At 35.8% G+C, this 21356-nt stretch overlaps 1 protein-coding gene across 1 annotated transcript in view; it reads right to left on the bottom strand.

Moving 5' to 3' along the window:
- The window catches only part of CCDC171 (coiled-coil domain containing 171), a 362781-nt gene that overhangs the window by 74863 nt on the left and 266562 nt on the right, over window positions 1-21356 (bottom strand). Inside the window, exon 24 of the mRNA XM_032636251.1 lies at window positions 11799-11930. Within this exon, the coding sequence (XP_032492142.1) occupies window positions 11799-11930 (132 nt within the window). The remainder of the gene's footprint in view (window positions 1-11798; window positions 11931-21356) is intronic.

Here is a 21356-nt window from a genome sequence, read left to right as displayed (position 1 = left end):
TGTCTCATATTCTTTTCTTCTATTTTTTCCCATGATATAACTTAATAAATATACAAGGTGAAGCTGCATATTTTATTTTAATCATGATTTCCTTCTCAATTTTAGAAGGATTAAAAACATGGAGTTTCTTCTTCTAAATTTTACATGTTGTAGGTAAATCATTCTACCAGATAATCATTCAACCAAAGACCTAAGGTTTGAGGACATTTTTAAGCCTTATTTGCAAATATACAACGTGGGCCTCTTTTAAATATGTCACAGATAGCACTTAGGCTTATGATATGCCGCTTTGCTAAACCTCCTACCACTGGCTCAGAACCCAGGAGCTTTCTTCACCTTAGGGCTCTGTTTCCTATGTTGCCCTTTTAATCCTAATGAAGTTATACCAAGTCAGGTTCATTGTGATTAATATGCATTATAATGTATACTCCAGACAAAAATATTGCTCTGCAACACAGAAGCAATGTCATACACTCCACAGAGAAAAGCTACCTGGGGTCTGTGGGGTGAAATAGCCCTCACTCGGAAGACATATTAAGATATTAGTATTTCACAGTTTCCTCAGCGAGTTACTTCTTAAGTTAGTCTTCCCCACAAAAGTTACACCTCTTTTTAATCAGCACTATGAAATTTTTGGCCATTGAAAGAAAAAAGAGGCTACTAGCACTTTACTAGAAGGCTCTGAAACTGAAAAGCATTTAAATCTTCAAAATTACCCTATGTTTCATTGGTGACTTAATATACAGCACTTATACAACCTCAGATAAAATATTTTTTAAACCATGATTCTGACAACTCCAAGTTTAAGTAAGTGGGGAGAGGAAGATTTACTATAATTTGAAAAGATTTCACATCACTTTTAGTTCTCTTTTTCAATTCCGTCCTCTGTCTCTTTCTGTCCCTCTGTCTGTCTGTCTCTACCTACACAGCCCCCCACCACACACACACATACACTCTTGTGACTGATAATGGTCTGTTTAATGAAACTTAAGGCATCTGTGGAATCATTACAAGAAATTACTTTTGTACCTAGTTTTAGAATGAATGATTTACTGCATTTCCCTTAATCCTCAAGTTGCATATTCATTGCTGTATTTTCCTCTAAACGCTGTCACTTAAATTGTCATGTAGAATAGGGCAAATCAGGGTCAGTTTATATAAGCGGCATCAATCTGAAGAACTTCATTGGTCTTTATTTCAAGGCATTATGCAAAGAAAACTGACATTAAGAGAGCCTTAACTGACAGCAAATGAAATCAATCAGCAAATCACTAAGCCATAATAAACTCACTCAATTTGTAGATAACCCTTCCTTTCCCAGGTCTTCACCTAGGCAGTCCATCAAACACTGTTTTTTGCCCAAGTAGCTAAAATGAAGAGCAATTCTGTTGTAGCCCTTGAAAGTTCAAGTGCTCACAGGCTTCATTCTCTCAATAATAAGCATTAAAAGGTATTATCGAGTAGGGTTATACTTAAATAGCCTTCAAAAATGGAAAAAAAAAAAAGAGAGAAAGGGTCAAGTTTGGGATTTAGTTTTTGCCTCTTAACATTAATGGCAAAGAAATGATGTTCATATCATTCAGCAGCTTTTCTGCTTTGAGCTACCTAGAACTGAAAATTGTAACTAAAAATAAAATGTTCTGTACTTTCATATGTTTTGTGCTTTTGTTTCTTTAACTAGGTGTGTCTCAAACATTTCACATACAGGCAAATATTGTCACCTTTTCAGAGTTGGAATTTGAAGTCCAAAAAAAAAAAATCAAATGGTATAAATAAAGGCAACAAAATGAGTTAAAAGGACATATGAAGACAGTAGTAGTGCTTGAATTACTTTAAAAAATAATTATTCAGATAGAAGTATATGGTGGACATTCACCAAAGTGTTAGCAATGGCTTTATACTGAGCTGTAAGAAAACACTAGAGTTGTGGAACATTTTGTTCTTTTTATTGCACGTGTTGCTACTAAAGTGAAACCTGTATCAAACAGGTCATCAGCCAAAAGTCTCCAAGAGTCAAAACACTAAAACATTCCTTAACGTACTTAGGTTACTTTTCCTGAAACACAGGCCTGTTTGCAGTTCAGTCCAACATAATTTATATTAATTTAGCATTTTACAATATAAAAAGCACCTTACCTCTCTTGATCTCCCCACATTACGTTATCTCACCTGATCTCCCCACAGACCCGTGAGTGAAAGCAAGACAGGCTTCACCACCTCCATTTAAAGATGAGGAAATAGGGGGCTCAGGGCTGTTGAGTGACCTGTCAAGGTGGTTACATTACAGAGCCGGGACTTCAATCCAGGCATTCTGACTCTCCACATAGGCTTTCTCCAATACTACATTGCTTGCCTCTTTCCCCAGCAGACAGAGTTATTTTATCTCTTCCAAATTCCCCTTCTGATCAACATAATGTTTCCAGCAAACTCAGTGACATTCAGAAAATTGCACAGATTCATGGTTGCCAACTACCCCATCATCTGATTTACTTGCTTTTCTTTTAGAAGGGCAAAAATCTCATCCTGAATCAGGCCCCTGACTTCAGACTATACTACAAAGCTACAGTAATCAAGACAATATGGTACTGGCACAAAAACAGAAAGATAGATCAATGGAACAGGATAGAAAGCCCAGAGATAAACCCATGCACATATGGTCACCTTATCTTTGATAAAGGAGGCAGGAATGTACAGTGGAGAAAGGACAGCCTCTTCAATAAGTGGTGCTGGGAAAACTGGACAGGTACATGTAGAACTATGAGATTAGATCACTCCCTAACACCATACACGAAAATAAGCTCAAAATGGATTAAAGACCTAAATGTAAGGCCAGAAACAATCAAACTCTTAGAGGATAACATAGGCAGAACACTGTATGACATAAATCACAGCAAGATCCTTTTTGACCCACCTCCTAGAGAAATGGAAATAAAAACAAAAATAAACAAATGGGGCCTAATGAAACTTCAAAGCTTTTGCACAGCAAAGGAAACCATAAACAAGACCAAAAGACAACCCTCAGAATGGGAGAAAATATTTGCAAATGAAGCAACTGACAAAGGATTAATTTCCAAAATTTACAAGCAGCTCAATATCAAAAAAACAAACAACTCAATCCAAAAATGGTCAGAAGACCTAAATAGACATTTCTCCAAAGAAGATATACAGACTGCCAAAAACACATGAAAGAATGCTCAACATCATTAATCATTAGAGAAATGCAAATCAAAACTACAATGAGATATCATCTCACGCCAGTCAGAATGGCCATCATCAAAAAATCTAGAAACAATAAAGCTGGAGAGGGTGTAGAGAAAAGGGAACACTCTTGCACTGCTGGTGGGAATGTGAATTGGTACAGCCACTATGGAGAACAGTATGGAGCTTCCTTAAAAAAATGCAAATAGAACTACCATATGACCCAGCAATCCCACTACTGGGCATATACCCTGAGAAAACCATAATTCAAAAAGAGTCATGTACCAAAATGTTCATTGCAGCTCTATTTACAATAGCCTGGAGATGGAAACAACCTAAATGCCCATCTTTGGATGAATGGATAAAGAAGATGTGGCACACATATACAATGGAATATTACTCAGCCATAAAAAGAAATGAAGTTGAGCTATTTGTAATGAGGTGGATAGACCTAGAGTCTGTTCTACAGAGTGAAGTAAGTCAGAAAGAGCAAGACAAATACCGTATGCTAACACATATATATGGAATTTAAGAAATAAAAATGTCATGAAGAACCTAGGGATAAGATAGGAATAAAGACACAGACCTACTAGAGAACGGACTTGAGGATACGGGGAGGGGGAAGGGTGAGCTGTGACAAAGCGAGAGAGAGGCATGGACATATATACACTACCAAACGTAAGGTAGATAGCTAGTGGGAAGCAGCCGCATAGCACAGGGAGATCAGCTCGGTGCTTTGTGACCACCTAGAGGGGTGGGATAGGGAGGGTGGGAGGGAGGGAGACACAAGAGGGAAGAGATATGGGAACATATGTATATGTATAACTGATTCACTTTGTTATAAAGCAGAAAGTAACACACCATTGTAAAGCAATTATACCCCAATAAAGATGTCAAAAAAAAAAAAAAAAACTCTCATCCTGAGATTGAAAACTAAGCGAGTCTACACCTGATCAAGGAATGTTTACAAGCCAAATATTTAAAGGAAAACAATTTAAAAACTACCTATTAGTGCTGTTTAATTTCCAAAGTTTTTTCATCCATGTCATGTGATCCTCACAACTGCCCCAAGATGCAGCAGGGCAAGTATCATCATCTTCATGTTACAGATGACAAGGTGATGCACCAGAAGAATTCAGGGCCGAAAGCTCACAGACAGTGATTCTAGGATAAAACTCCAGTTGCACTCAGCACCACAAGGATGATAATTCATATTCATCCTTCACAAGAAAGGACAATGCTGTTTCCCGTGATAAAAAGACAAGACAACAACTGGATAAAATAATGAGAATTCCTGTTACCTGTGTAGTTTGTGTCTACAGGTAAAGGATTCCATCTGTTCTGTGGCTAATCTTATTACTTTCTGGTAAAGTTGTATAACCTCTTCAACCTCTGTGATAGTGACTCTGCTATGACTTTATTTTCTTCCAAATCATTCTTCCTTATAATAAACAAAGGAAGAAATGATTTTTAAAAACTAGAGAAAAAAGACTTTATTTTAAATAATTCCTACCAGATTTTACTTAGTGTCAGTTCAGATCACTGATGCCAGGTCACTCCCACAGGGAATAATTCGTGAATATTTTCAGCTGAGTTAAGGAGTAGGGAGTCACTAGATTCCTCAGTATAAGATTCTGCGTAGCAGAAGCTTTATACAGATGCATTTCCTTGCCCTCATATGTCATCCTGTCATTTTCAAACGGCAAAGAGAGATTAAAGTCCCAACAGGAAAAAAAACAAAACAAAACTGTTGTTTCAGACCACTGCTAACCTGAAATAAAACCCATGATCCAAGATGTAAAATGTCCCATCAGGTAAACATTAAAAAAACACTTTTTAGCACTCCTAGCCTTAACAGATTTTTTTCTTTTTTAGAAATCTTAGCTATCACTTAATGCCCAAGATTATGTTTTAACGACAGATACAAAGAAAAATACGGGGTTTTTTTTTTGTTTTGGTTTGGTTTTTTTTGGCAGTACGTGGGCCTCTCACCGTTGTGGCCTCTCCCGTCGCAGAGCACAGGCTCTAGATGCGCAGGCTCAGCGGCCATGGCTCACGGACCCAGCCGCTCTGCGTCATGTGGGATCTTCCCGGACCGGGGCACGAACCCGTATCCCCTGCATCGGCAGGCGGACTCTCAACCACTGCGCCACCAGGGAAGCCCAAATACGGGTTTTTTTTTTACAACGTCTTTTGAAATAAAATATGGGGATTAAGAAAATAATGGTAGCATATATCACCTGGTAAAATATTTGGAGCAAAAAGCATAATTCTACATTTTTACTCTCAAGATCCTGCCCTAAAATTCGGTTTGATGCGCCCCACTACGCCCTCCTCCACCACCATCATCACCACCAAAAAAAAAAAATGCAAATCAAATAGGCAGAGGAAGGGAACGGAGGAGGAAGAGAGGCAGGGAGGGTGAGAAGACTTAGGTGATAATACCGGAACTGCTCTAATAACGACTGATGGGCGAGGCTAAATTTCTAGCAAAGTCTTCCTGGTCAATGGAAACTAAAACGTCCTGAAACCTTAGGAGAAGATACAGATTCAGGACAACAAGGTGTAACTCACAATGACTATAAATCAATGTTTAAATGCTATTATGCTATTATTTAATCACTGTTGTTCCAATTTGCAACACACTCTAAAATTAGTCCTTCTGTACACATTAACATCTTACTTCTCTTTATATTTTGTTTTATTTAGCATTGCTCACAGCTCTAGTACCAGCAAGTTTTGAAGAAACTTAATGTCTGCTTGTGTATTATCAAATCTTCAGAGTAGAATTCTAAAATTTTAACTAGCAAATAACAAAAATATTTTCTCTAACAACATTACTTCAGGAAGTGCCATTTATTCTTCCTGGTGTCAATATGAAAAACAAACGCACTAATTCTTATATTCATCCTTGAGGTAGGCCTCAAATCCTGGACATTTAGATTCCTCATTGGCACAATTTTTATTCTGTGGAACTGGAGATTACAGCTATCAAGCAGCTAGATGAGACAAAGGATGGCTTTTTTCCATCAAAATGTCTTTATTCTCAGATGAACTATATGATTTTTCCAGCTAATTGTTTTCCCCTAATAAACAGGTCTTCCCTGGGAAGCACTTTCCAGCCTTTGAAGAAGGTAGCATTTCAACATTCTCTTTGATGCCACAACTGAATTCCAAAATCATTTTATGTTTTGTAATTTAAAAGATATTTTGATTTATGAATTTAAAGAGAATTGCACACTCATTGATAACAACTTTAGATAACCCCAAAAATCTTCTCGATACCTTATTACAAAAATGACCCCACTTACCAAAAAGGTCAGACTTCCAATAATGTCAGACATTCAAAGCACAGTCATGGACCCAGAAATAAATGAAAAGGAATATCAATGAGACATACAGCTGTCACAAAATATATTCTCTTTACTTTACCATGGAGACTCTTAGACTAAACCCTGACAACTCTGTAAATTAGGAACCCAGCGAGAATGGACATCTGAAAATAAGGGAAGACCTGAACTATAAAAAGAAGGTAAAACTTTCTTTTAGTATCAGAAAATAAAGAACCATACTTTAAAAAGGAAACTAAAGAACTAATAGAAGTCATCTAGTCTTTCAGGGACAACTGGGCACTTTTACATATTTAGTATTCTACATATTTAGCAATATTTCCATTCAAAATGGCTAATTTTCATGTTTTAAAAAATAATCAGAGATCTGAAAATTCACTTCTGGGGATGGAATAACTTGAAGAAGAAAATATCTACATAATACAAGATTTCAAGTAAAATTGCTTAACATTTCTTTAACTTCTAACTATGCCCAAATGAAGACATTTCTTATACAACAATTAGAAGGCTGCTGCATTAAGCAGTGTAACTGGGAACACATGTGAAAAATTATTAAGAGTGATTCTTGATATTTTTATTCCCTGACAGTTTAGGTACTTAGGTACAAGGTATTTGTTCCTTCTCTATATTAAAAAAAAAAAAATCCCTTCAAGATGCCCTTTTATGATTTAACTTTATAAATACAACAAAATAGCTGGAAGAAATTTCTATGCCTGGAAGGTAAGTTAAATGTAAAAAACCATGGTACCCCAAAAGTTGCGGGTATAGCACATAACAAACAACCATACCAAGTAAGGACTTTGTAATAACATGGTAGGTTATGGGTGATTAAAGGATTACTGGATTTACGGTAAAGACTCTTGTTTAAAATCTTCATAAATAAATGGTTTCACAAGGAAGCCTTTCTAATGAAGTGTTTATAAACATATATTTATAAAATATACTACATTTCCAGAGGTATAGTTATTGTGCACTAAGCCTTAAACACTTTTATGAGATGGTTTGGGGGACTTTTCCTTTTAAATGAAGTGGGTTTAGAAGTAAAAAAAAAAAATTGATCCCAAGTCTCTTAAAGGCGTGCACAACTTAGGCACAGCAGCTTCCTAAGGCACCTTGACCAGTGTCTGAAGTCAAGTATTCATTCACCCATACATACTGAGGGCCTCTTCTATGTGAGGCAGGGTTCTGAGCTCTGATGATGCAGCAGTGAACAAAACCAAGTTCCTGGTCTCACGACCTTTCATGTTAGTGGAGAGCTAATAAATAGTGAGTGTTTACAATGTACCTGTCACTATTCTAAGCACTTCAGGTGGATTAACCCATTCAACAGTCACACTGAGTTAGAAACTTCTATTATTTTCATTTTATAGATGAAGAGGCTGAAATACACAGTTTAAGTAACTTTCCCCATTAATCTCTCTTGGATTTCTATTCTCGCCATGATCTCCTCACAAACGAAATTGTATTTTATAGACAGACCCTACCTTTATTCTTTTTTCCTCTCAGCTACCCTAAAACACACACACATACCACACACACACACAACACACAAAACACTATGCCATGGTTTACAAAAGGCAGAAAGGCATGATTAAAAGAATGAAGGGACCGGTCACCCTACTCACTGGATATGTGACCTTTAGCAATTTACTTCATCTCAGTAAACTTCAGCTTCTTCCTTTGTAAAATAGATAAAAGCACAGCACCTATTATTCATAGGGTTGTTGCAGGGATTAAATGAGAGAGTAAATGTAAGGTGCTTAGCACAGTAACTGGTACAGAACAAGCACTCAATAATATCAATATTGACATTGTTCTGTGTTGTTTATTGTTGAATGGGAATGGAGGCACAAACATTTATTGGATGCCTGCTGATATTTTCCACATAGTAAAAGCATCACATATCATAATTATTGAAAAAACACAATTCAAAGTATAAGACGATGAGTAACAGGTATCTTTATAAAGTATGGGCAGAATATTTTTTCTTACAAAGTCCTCTGCATTCACACTGTACTGGGCTTTTCAGCTAAAGCTAACTTGTCTAATCTAGGTGTTTTATTTTTTTCCAGTATCCTAGTAGACTAATATGCTGTTATTTAGGAGATAAAAGCCCAGGTATAATAGTTCTAAACTTGCCATAGGAGCTTAAACAGGGGTTACATTGGCGACATGGCCTCACTGGAACATCAAGTAACAAGGAAAAGTAAATAGGGAGCTACAGTTGATCTTAATCAAAATTATTTGAAGCTTTTGAAGAAACAAGGAAGACTGAAGGAAACAAGTGGAAAGACATAGAGAAAAGATTCTAAGTAACCATTTCTTTAAAAACAAAACCACCCACACACACCCCTCAAAAGTAATAAAATCAAGCTACTGTTGCTTACTTCATCTTTACAATGTTTCCCATACTGGTCAGCAGTAATAAGGGCCACCATGCGTTGTCTGCTTTCTTTGTGCTGGGCACTGTGCTCTCTGCTTTACATGCATTGCCTCATTCAAACTTACTACAAGCCTGAGAATTGTTAGCATTACACTTTGTTGCAGATAAGGAAATCAGGGTTAAAAGCTAGCAGATCGCAGAGACTAGATGAACTGAATTATCTCCTGTAGAAGAGTATCAGTCACATGCTCTTCTGGGTACAGAGAGATAAGGTAATCCACTCATCCTCTTCAACTTTCAGTCATGCCCATTGGTCTTCCTTCCATCAAGGATTATACCTATAATAAAGCTTGCCCCTTTGGAAAAGACAGACAGTGGCTGTCCAGGAAAACTTCAGCTCCTACCACTCTAAATGATGGTTGTATATGTTGGCCAAATAATTCAGACACTACCACATCCTGCATAGTGGTCCTCCCCTCATCATAATCGAAAGCTGTGCACGCTTTGAGTAGTCCGCTTCATCAGCACACAGTACAAAGCTAAACAAATACTCAATTCCTAAATATGTAGCCACACTTAGCATAAATATATATATTTACAAACTGCGAAAAGGTGAAAAGTAGAGTTCTATAATATTAGCCTGTCAAATGGAAACACAATTTTGTATCTGTGAATTTGTCTACAATACAGCACAAACTATGACCTACATCATACACAGATGCATAATGTATACTTTGTAAATGGAAGAAAAACTCCACTTTAGATTTTAAAGGCTTCACTCTGACCATTTAACACAGGCATCTAGATTTTTACTGTCAGATTTTACCAGTTCAGGCTTTGCAGTCAAATATACCCAGACTTAAACTCAGACTCTAGGTCTTACCATTTACTTGCTGTCGATCTGAGGAGAGTTACCTGCTATAGTTGTTGTTTTCAGTTGTAAAATGGAAATAATGCCATCTATCTGACAGGTCCATTGTGAGAATTAACTGAGATCATTTATTTAAACAGCTAAGCATGATACCTGTTACACAGTAAGTGCCCACTAAAACGGCACTTATAATAATAATTATTATTATAATTATAGTTTTTGTTATAATTAAGGTCTTCAATTAATACAGTGCCTTTCTTCTCAAAGTACTCCATATCACCAATTGTGTCTGTGTGTATGTGTGTGTGTGTGTGTGTGTGTGTGTGTCAAACACTATTAGGGCTCAAATATGTGCTCTTCTCTGCACAGGATACTAAACCAAAACATATATTACTAAACTACAATGCATGTTACAGCACATCAATACAAAATTTACCCAAGTGCTTAGGTATCTGGCAACCCACATAACTATTTTTATTAGAACTTGGAAAAGATAGTAGTTTAAAATACAAGCCCATCCATTTCCTTCTTGTTATGCACAGATGTCAGAACTCTATAGAGTTCATGCTTTGCCTCAAAAAATGGCATTCCTAAGAAGCAGTCTCTTTCCAAATCATCACAATCTAGAGTTTGGGGGAAGTCTTTATTTGTGAATTATGACAAGTACTAAGCCCTGTGAGATTCCGAATTAAGATAACCAAGCAAAGGATTACTTTACAACCACTAGAAAAATCTCAAATCATATTGTACTTAAATATAATCAAATTTTAAATGTACATCTTAATCTTGTACTAAATAATGGTACAGTATTCTAGCCTATAAACGAAAATAAAAATGCCTTATGCTTCGTTTTACAATTACATATGTTTTAGATATATTGGTGGACAATCTAATGAAAGAAACAACAAGCATTTTTTCTTTGTTGAGCACCAATTTGAGTACTAATAACAAATTAAATTAGGGTATGGAGCATGTAGAAAAAAATTAACATAGCCCCACTTGGACTGACATTAATTTTGTACGAAGTCATAAACTGAAGACTGAAAAAAGTTTATCTTAAACCTCAAAATGTGAAAGGGACTGAGTTTTAAGAGATATTTCTCTTAAATACATTGAAAAATCTAGGGTGCTATTGAACAAGGACAACCTCTTTTGAATTACCAGGCTCCCTATAGTTTACATAATGTCGATAGATTTTTCTAATAAAGAAATTGGGCATTAAAGGGAGAATAAAATACATACTAAATTTTGTTTTGTCTGATTAAAAAATATTTTTAACCCTAAGGAGAAAAATGATCACAATAACCTAATAGTAACCTAGAATAGAAAGCTAGCTGCAGCACCCTGAAAATAATATGTTTTTGAAAATAAATATCTTTATTCAGTTTATTTTAAAGTTACTTGAGGTTTTATGATTGGGTGCTTTGAGTTTTATAAATGAAATAACCCAGCTGGCACATATAACAAAGTTCATTAAAACTAAACATTGAAGTATAAGATACTTTTCAATGCAAAGTGCAGCTAGGTTCTAGATTTGCTGAAATCAAATTGCCACCTGAGAAATGTTGGATATACTTTGGAATTAACACTGAAAAATATCAAATATCTTGCCTGATAATTTTATCTAAAGTGATTTATTGTAAAACAATAGACCTACAAATTCAGACTAGCTTAAAGAGGTAACAGCCTAGCGTCTTATTGTCCTCTGCTGCCCAAAAGTATGCTCTTTAATACTGTACCTTAGCTATAAACCGCACGTTTTTTCCTTGGTAAAAAATAAAAACTTTTCTGATTATTTAATTGGCTAGTTCTAGGCTTTAAAGAAAAAAACACAATTATTTGTGAAATATAGTGTTACATGACGGAAGAAAAATGAGGAAAAATTATTTGCATCTTCTTCAAGTTAGTCACAATACTTTGAGGCTTCCATTCTCCGCAGTTAGTGCAATTTCTTTTCTACGTGTCTCAGTAGCAACAATGTAATTTAGACTCTAACCTGGCACGCTACAACCTCTGGCCCGCCCTTGAGCCCCTCCATTGCAAAGGTCTCCAGGTGCAGTCTGGGTAGCTGCAGGGTGAAGTCATTCCTACTTGCCGCAGTCCGTGACAGCGAGATCTTATCTCTGACCTAAAGGGAAAAAAATAGCATCAATGGTAATTCCCCTTCAGACACATTAACTGGGATGACTGGGTCCCCTTGAGCCCACTGAGTGGACTTGCATTGATCGCTGGACCTGAAATCCATGAATAAATTTAGGACTAATTGATTTTCGTTGCAAATAAATCTCTAATTCAGAGTACTGGGGGAGAATGTTAAGAAGAAAAAAGCATCCTCCTACTTGAAATGAGGGAGGGAAGGAGAGTCGCTGGAGCTCTTCTGATCAAGAGGTTTTGAATTATTTTTTCACTGTTCCACCCTCAGAAGAAAAAGGAAAGGAAAAAACATCTACAAAATCAAAAATAAACAGCAATCTCCTATTTATTCTCACTTTCTTAATAACATGTTTAATTTAACTGGTATTAACTGATATATATTAAACAAGATAGTTATTAGGTACTAGTCTTTGAAAAGAAAACTTCAATATGTACTCTAGAATAAAAACAAATATGCTCAACACACAAGGAGGCTTAAAAATATACTAGCAAGAGGTCTGCTTGCCCTCTTTAAACTAAACTTGAGGCTTAATGATAAAATACATATAAACCAACTTGGTCACACACTTCTAAATAAGATAATGGATAAAATTAGTAGTGTTTGTACTATATTTTAAGTATTCAGTAAGGTAACAATACAAACACATCACAGATACAGAGAATTGGAGAAACACCAATTCTCTAGCTAGCCTCTGCATCACATGCAGTTGATATTACACTGCCACCTTCTGGACAAATGAGAAATACTCACTATATAATATAAACAGAAGAAAATGCTCAGAAACAGGTATTTTCATTTTTAATTTCCAAACTTAGTAAAAGCCTCAAAAATTTCACAGTTTAGTTTTCTTTTAAGACCAGTGATCTCTCATCTTCAATCATACAGTTTAATGATAGCAGTTTTCATATGTATACATATTTCCTAACTTTCCTTATACCTGAATAGGTTTTTAAAAATTATCTCTTTGACACCATATATTTGATAAATAGTATACAATTAGCTTAAAACCACAGGACAAAATGAGTTTTTATGAGGTAGCAAAGGTCAAGAATGGGGAGAACTATCATTGCTCAAATAAATGTATTTATATCTCTAGTTTTACCTGAGCAATTTCATATGTAACTTGGCAATAATATATGATAGAAATCCCAACCTTCATTTTTCTATTCCAGCTTGTAAAACTGTTTGAATTATTTCTTACTTTATGAATGAACTATCATACTACATAGGGTTTCCTTAAATCAGCAAACATGCGCAAATACGTGATGACATCTTTCATCGTTCGTGCTAATCTAAGTTATAAAAATCCTTATACTCTCAAGTTGAGCTGAAGAATTTCTGTCAATAAGTGAATGTCAAAGTGTATGATGTAAAACATACACTATAATGCAATTTCTGTAACAGTGTGAGTATGATATTCACGCCGGAGTCCTAATTCAGAATGTATATTTATCTGTAACAAACATTCTCCAAGCTTCAGTTAAAATGAGAATGCTTTTAATTCACTTAAGAAAATAAAGCAAAGACATTTGTGAAATATGATTTAGGTTTTATATCTTATATGTATGGACACCTTCTCTTGCCTTTTTTTTTTTTTTGTCACCAATGTGCACTCAGATAAAAGAAAACATTAATGTGGATTAAGGTACTGAGAATTTATCAACATCAAACCACTAGTGTTTTGCCTTCTACCCTTTGGAACAACAGTCAATAGATCTAAATATTTTACTGCACCCTGGTCAATTCATTGTTTGATGTTTAAAAACTCACCCAGAATCAAAGAAAATTTATTAAATTTGAGCCCCCAAATGAGATACTATTAGCTTTGAAAGTCAAGTTTAACTGCGATATTGATGATTCTCTTTTTTCTGTGACAAAATTCACTAGGGAAATCCTGGATGTCAAAGTACAAAAGCAGATTGCTATATGGGCAAGGGGGGGCAGGGGGGGAGGCTATGAGCAATGTAGGTATAATCCACAACACACTCCAAGCACTAGAGGTCCTTTAACCTGATTAATATCAGGCACCATACTTCATCTGTGAAGCCTGACATACAGGAACACTAAGCCACATTTTATATTCTCTAAATAAACTTTCTGAACAACATTAAGCCAGGGCATCTGGCATTTAAAACTGTGATTTATTGTCAAATTAACATTTTCACTACAACGTTATTTAATTTGCCAAATGAAATAATTCTTTGTATTTGTATTAGATAGGGAAAAAACTCAAAATGCAGTTGTATTGCTAAACCTAATGATGGGCATCATAATTATAACATTATTTGAATAACATGCATGTGTTAAACTATCATTAAATTATAAATTATCTGTTGAATGTTGGCAGTGCCATCAAGAGACGGTGCCCCATGATATAATCTCACAAATATTTCTACTAAAATTTAAGAGTTTCTTCCCACTTTGAAATTAAATCAAAACTTTGAAAATAGGCATCTAAAATAGTCTCCACATATTTCAAGGAAAAGGATTTTTTTAAGTCTTGATAAAGGATTGACCAAGAATTCTTTTATTTTAATGGAAAAAGGGAGTGAAAGCATCATGTTGAAAGAATACAAAACAGTGACACTAGGACAAGTGAAAATATAACGATGCAGCAAAGAGCAGCAAGGAAAGGTGACAGGGAACAGGAAAAAGAAAGGGCGAAAAGGGGAGACTGTTCAGAAAGAATGCAAAAGGCAAGTCTCAATATCAGTGTGTGAACAAGGATAAAGAGGGAAGAGATTCAACACAGAACAGTAAGTAAAAAGACTCTCACCTTATTTCATTAAATTAGTTCATAAGAAAAATAGAACAGCAGGCTGAGAACAAAGTGACTAAGAGCAGAAAGGAGATAAGTGGGATTTCTTTAGGAAATGCTGCCCACTGGATAAAAAATGGTCTTTCAAAAGTGAGAATTTAAAGTAAATTTCTTTACCATCAAAAAAATTTTGAAGTAACAATATTAGAATAATAAAATTATTTTTCTTCCTACTCTTCCTAGGGAAAAGTAGGTTCACCTTTTAAAATAAAGATTTTAGTGTGAATTTAGGATTAGAACAACCATCATCACCTGTCTATGGATTAAATTATAATTTCAAATTAACCTGAAATTATAATTTCAAAAGCCAACATTTAATTCTGCTACAGTACATCATTATTCATCCTATCATTCAGATGCTATACCCTTTTTACTCTGATTTATTTATATATATGAGCAATAAATATATATATAATATTTTTCTACTTTAAAATGGCTAACAGTTCATTTTAACATATAATAAAATTTGTCAAAGAATTCTACAATATAAATCTCAACTGTAAAATTGTATACATTTTTATAACATTCTATAAAAACTGTACAATTTCATAATATTTTGATAAAGAAAAGCATACCTATATTACTCCACCCTAAATTTTTGATTTTTAGAAAGAGCAGTTTACTTTCTCCCTTTTGTATTACATACTTTCAGAAAGCAGATATTTCTCAAATAAACAAGAAAAACAGAGGCATATAGCAAAAAAAAAAAAAAAAGAAACTTTTTAAGAAGCCAAAACATCATTATGAAATATTTATTTTATTGTAACAATCCAGTTCCAGGTTTAAGTGATTCTTAAGATCCATACTGTACTGTTCCTATTCCTCTGATTAGCGTTTTCTCACAAGCCACCAATCTTTCCTAATCTTCTGTACTGCTACCAAAACACAAAAAACTATTTCTGCTAGATACATGAAATTAAACTAGTCATTTTTAGAAAAACTGCTCAACTCTCAAAATATGAACCTGCATCTTTTATCATGCACAGTTATAAAGCCCTCTGCACCCAATGTTCCAATTAATTTTTAAAAAATTCATGAAATATGGTACTAGTTGTGTTTTTACCAATAGGATACCCAGGATGAAGCAGTAAGGGTTTTGATAAAAAACTCAGATACATTTGAGAACACGTGTAAGAAGATGTACACAATGTCTGAATCTTGAATGCCTGGGAAAAGCAACTGATAATCGGACTTTTATATCATACTCCTGACCTGCCTAAAACTTTATTAATTCCAATCTATTACGGCCCCCAATACTTCAAAATAAACCTTTTTAACCAGAGAGATTTCCGTCATATACAGATCCCAACAATATTTCCTGTAACTTCCACTTTTATCATCCTGTGTTCAGGTTTTACTATGCCTCCATTCCCTGCCTTCCTTTGTCCTACTTCCTCCTCTGTACTTCCTTCCACTTCCATTGATTCCTAATTGCTTTCCCTTCTCTCTTTATTCTATTTTTCACCTTATACACTAGAGCAGCCCAGGCATTATTTTTCACCCTATGCACTAGAGTGCAGAGTGCAGTTGGCACACTACAGCCCAGGGACCAAATCCAGACCACCGCCTGTTGTTGTAAATAAAGTTTTATTGGAACACAGCCACACCCACTCACTTAGCTATTGTCTTTGGCTGCTTTCCTGCTATGAGGATACAGTTGAATAGTTGAGACAGAGACCATATGGTCCACAAAGCCTAAAATATTTACTATCTGGCCCTTTACAGGAAATGTCGGCCATCCCCTGCCTCAGAGGTATAGAAGGAAAGACTATATTTTTCACCATCTATAGATTTTTTTTTAAATGACCACATCTCATCAGAGAATGTATGAAAAATTTCTAGTGAGTAAACCTTGTATCACTAACACAGGGTGCCATCTCACAAATACCTCTCGCTCCTTCTTTCAAGTTTTACATAGTCCAGTATACAACTTGACTGGGTCTAACTTTCCTGGCCCAATGACTGATCACCGCTCTAATACCTAAACAACAGAAAATCTGGCTAAACAAGTAGTATAGGCATACTGGAGGGCCTTTTATAAGTACAGAGAGAAGGGAATCCGCCAGAGTTAACTATATACTCTACAATAACCCTAGCAGCAGAAAAAACCCTATGCATACAGAGGTTCTTAGCAAGCATGTGATCAAATAAGAACATCATTCCAAACTTGCAAATTCTACAAGGCAGTAGGAAAGAGAGGATAACAAAAAGATATTTAGACAGTTCCAGCACCCTGGTATGTGCCCAGTGACAGAAGCAGGGATTAAAGCATGTCAATGCAATGCAAATGACATTCACAAAATGGACAGTTACAACTAAATGGATATTTCCCTCTTTTACCTTTTCGTTAACTAATTAATTCATGAAATGGATAGAGTATAGTACTATTCTTATTAGTAACAATACCACTAGCACTTCCAAAAGTACTTCATACTTTTCAGAGTACTCACCACACTACCTCACTTCATTCTGTCATCTACCTTGTGAAAGAGCTACTGCCATCCCTAATATGAGGATGCTGTGTCCAGTGTTCCTAGCAACAAATACTAATGCCTCTAAATATCCACAATTAACAGTTAAGAGATGAGGAAATTGCTCAAGATTTTGGTACTCCTTCCATTTCCCTACCTAAAAAGCAGCACTATCTTATTTTTCCTTTCCTTTGTCCCTTGTCTGGCAAGCTAGCAAAAATGTGTGTCACATAAGTAGTTTTGTGATAAGCAGTGGAGACTATTATTGAAACATCCTTATTTTCCTCAGTAGTTTCATTGGATCTGTGGGCATTTTCATTCATTCATGTTTTTTCTCCCCAACCCGTCTTCCCTGTTCTCTCTCTCTCTCTCTCTCTCTCACACACACACACACACACACACACACACACACAAAATTATCATACTGGGAGACAAGTATCTGTGCAGCAATCGTCCTTATACAATGGCCATAATCTCACAGAGAAGACCCCCAAACTATGAGGTTCCAAGATGTGTGCAGCAGTTCCAGCTGTGCTCCACACCTGAGGGAAGGAGACCTTGGCGCTCGCAGCAGGAGCAGGCGTTCCACTGGTGCTGCAGCAGGCACGGAAACCCCTCACTTGAAAAGAAGGAAGTGAGAAACTAGCCTTATTTTGCTGGCAGGTTATTTAATTTAACCTACAACTCTGGAGCAGAGCCAGAACTCTCCAATGACGGCCTGCTGCTGTCACCAGAAAAAAGGGCAAAATCCACCACTACCACAAACACCCCACACATTATAGTTCCATCCCAATTATGGAAGTAAAAAACTGATCTTTTGAATCAAATTATCAAGTTGGCTACATCCCAATTAAGGATGTGAAAAACTGAACCCTCAAATCAAATTATCAAGCTGGAAAAATAGGGTGATTTAATCATGGACATCTTATAAAGGCACTAGACAGCATGATAAATTTGTGGTGTAGGTTATATACCATAGAATGCACCTCATAAATAGATTACTGTGACCTTGAGTTATTTAAACAAACACAAAACCCATATTCAAGAATAGAGAAAAGTATTTATGAATTGCTACAGTTCTCCACACAAAGATATTTTCTTTCCTAGGGTAAATTATTTCAAAGGGTAAAGACAGATGCACACTGAAATTAGTTATTTAGATGTGCTTAAGCTAAAAACTGGTAAGCACACGTACACGAAATTCTGTGGTCTCATCTTTAGTCTGTCAAGGTTTTTAAATCCCTCTTGAGCTGGAGTACCATTTTTAGCTTGGCTAGGTCAGAATGACACTGAACAATATGAATGATGACACACAAGACAGCTATATGGAAGAGTTGTCATCAGCAAGCCAGCTGTGCTAACACCTGTATGTCCTGCACAGCTGATCTTCAGAACCAGCATCAAGAAACTGAGAACGGAAAGGGGCTCAAAGATCATAAGTAACAGAGAGTCATTAATAAGTCACTTAAAGCTGGGTTATTAGAGGCAGATGACCATTGTTTCAGCTTTAAAATAACTGTCAGTTTCATTAAATAAAAATTATTCTGTGGTCTTTGTATTCCTTGTAAATGCATTGAAAATTAAAAATCAAAGTTAACTATGTATTACCAAATATTGTCATTAACCATTTTTTAAGGTAAGATTATAAAATCACATTTAAAGATTTGGCTATTTAGAGTCTTCACCTGTCAGATTCTATTTGACTCTATTTATTCCAGAATCCACTCTAACGACAGAAGTAATCATCTTTCTACTTCATAGGAGTTAAACTAGCTATTACCTATAAATTTGTTGTTAGCATATCTCTCTTTCCTAGGGACATCCTTGTAATTGAATCTAGGCTTTCTCCTCTAGAGCTTGATTAGGCAAAGTAAATACATATGCTATTTTTAGCAATCAGAAAAATAAAGACAGTATAAGCAAGACTTCCACTGGAATCTAGAGGTGGCTTTAGTTATGTTTAGAGACTGGGTGATGGTAAAAGTTTGACTCATTCAACAAACATTCATTAAGTGCCTACTGGGTACCAGGCACTGTGGTAGATGCTGAGGATGTAAAAATTAAGGAGACAGAATTCCATCCCTCAAGGACTTCAAACTCTAGTGGCATAATTAATCTCTCAAAATGTATTTCCTAGCCTCCCATTTATCTATAATGTCTTGTTTCTCCTGTCAATTGCTATACTACCTTCTTTCTTTGCCAGAGAGAATTATGTTAATCAGTCTCAAACCTTTACCTTTAGCCCTGACTTTTCCCCTGAGGTCCTGACTCACATATCCTGCTGATCACTCCGTATTACCTTAAACTCAGTATTTCCAAAACAAAACTCATCATTGTCTCCCTTTTTCTCCCTAACAAAAGAAAAAAAAAAAGAAAAAAGAAAAAAAGCCTGCTCCTCTCTTTGTTTTCCCAACATCAGTTAATCACACTGCCCATCTTGGGAGTCATCCTCCCCTGCCTTTCACATCTCCATGTGCCATTTTACTAAATGAGCTTCATATCCTTTCTTCTGACACCACCAATCATCACTCTCCTGGTCCAAACCTTCACCAGCACTCATCTAGCCTACAGAATCACAGTTCTTAAAAACCACCTTCATTACTCAGTATTTCCAGTCTGCAGATGTGCCCCCCTAGAGCCCCAATTCAGTATGGAAGTCTGACCACATCACTCCTTAGCTTAAACCCTAGTTTAGTCTCACTTCCTCCATAATAAAGATCCAAGATTCTTAAAACGGCCAAAAAAAAAAAAGTTCTTCCGTGACCTGGCTGCCACCTGCCTCATTCAGCACTCTCCTTGCACTTAATACCGAATTGAGGCTATTCATGCTTCCATGCACTTGCACATGCTACTCTCTCTGCTGGAATGCCTTTCCCGTCTTTCCTCATACTTCAAACCCCTTCCAGGCTTTAATCTTCTTCTTAAGAAATTTCCAGCCAACCCTTGGGTTTTCTAAGCATGCCGCATAGATGAATAACCCTATCTAAATGGATATGGAACTGCATCTTATGGATGCATATTTGTCATAGTATACTGGAATTATCTGTGTCTCTACCTTGAAGAAAAGACTATGAGATATGTACCTACCTACCTACCTACATACATACATATATATAATATTGTTGTTGCTGTTGTTTGTGTGTGTGTTTGTTTCCCCAAAGGCTCGTACAGTTTCTGGCCCATAATATACATTCAAAAAGCATTTGTAGGACTTAACTATTTACAGTAAATATCGTGTTTTATGTTGGATTAGAGGTTTTAAGTGACTTCATTGTACAAGCAAATCCAAGAGTGTCATCAAAAACCCCTGTAACTTCCTAGTCATTGGTCTAGTGTCACTTCAGCCTTATAAGTTTACAGGATTTATAGATTCAGGTATTCTAATCTTCTGAGGTTTCAAGATTGTGACTTCCTGTTTTATCTTTTAGTCATCTTATTGAAAAGGCATCTGACACTTCTCATAAATGTTCAGAGGTAATTTTAAAGTTCATAGTATGCTATGATCATACATAGGAAACACTTTAATCCTTCCAAACTCAAGCAACCTCTAAAAGCCTCAAGAATCCAGCCATTCTGCTAATTGAAAAATAATTTTAAAAAGACTACAAAAAATATTCAGATTCTTCCCCACATTCCAACTTTACCAAAATCGACTTACTTTCACCCACAGCTACAGTAAAACAAGACATCTGTTAGTATCAAATAAATACTAACATAACTTAATTTTCTCATACCTAACCCTAAATAATCCAGACATTATCCTATCCATCCAATCATTACCCTGTCCTGAAAATTATTTTGATATAATTATTGTACTTTCTCTCTTTTCCTCACAATAGAAATAATTAAGCATGTGTGGAGGGCTCTTAATTTTTTAAAAATTTCAATTCCTGAGAGGATATATTATCAGTAATATTAGAAGCCTTCTGGTAAAATTATTAGGAAAATAAATGTATACAATTTTAGGGAGAGATGTGAGGAAAAATGGCAGAGTAAGGAACTCCAAAAGCCAGTCCCTACATAAAAGCAATGAATAAACTGGCAAAATTTATCAGAATCAACTTTTTCAGAACTCTGAAAACGATCTGAAAGTTTACAGCAACCAGGTGA

The sequence above is a fragment of the Phocoena sinus genome, chromosome 6, assembly GCF_008692025.1.
Source record: "Phocoena sinus isolate mPhoSin1 chromosome 6, mPhoSin1.pri, whole genome shotgun sequence".
Classification (NCBI taxonomy): Eukaryota; Metazoa; Chordata; class Mammalia; order Artiodactyla; family Phocoenidae; genus Phocoena; species Phocoena sinus.
Note: the sequence above shows the minus strand (reverse complement) of the source record. Positions and strands in the feature narration are given on the sequence as shown.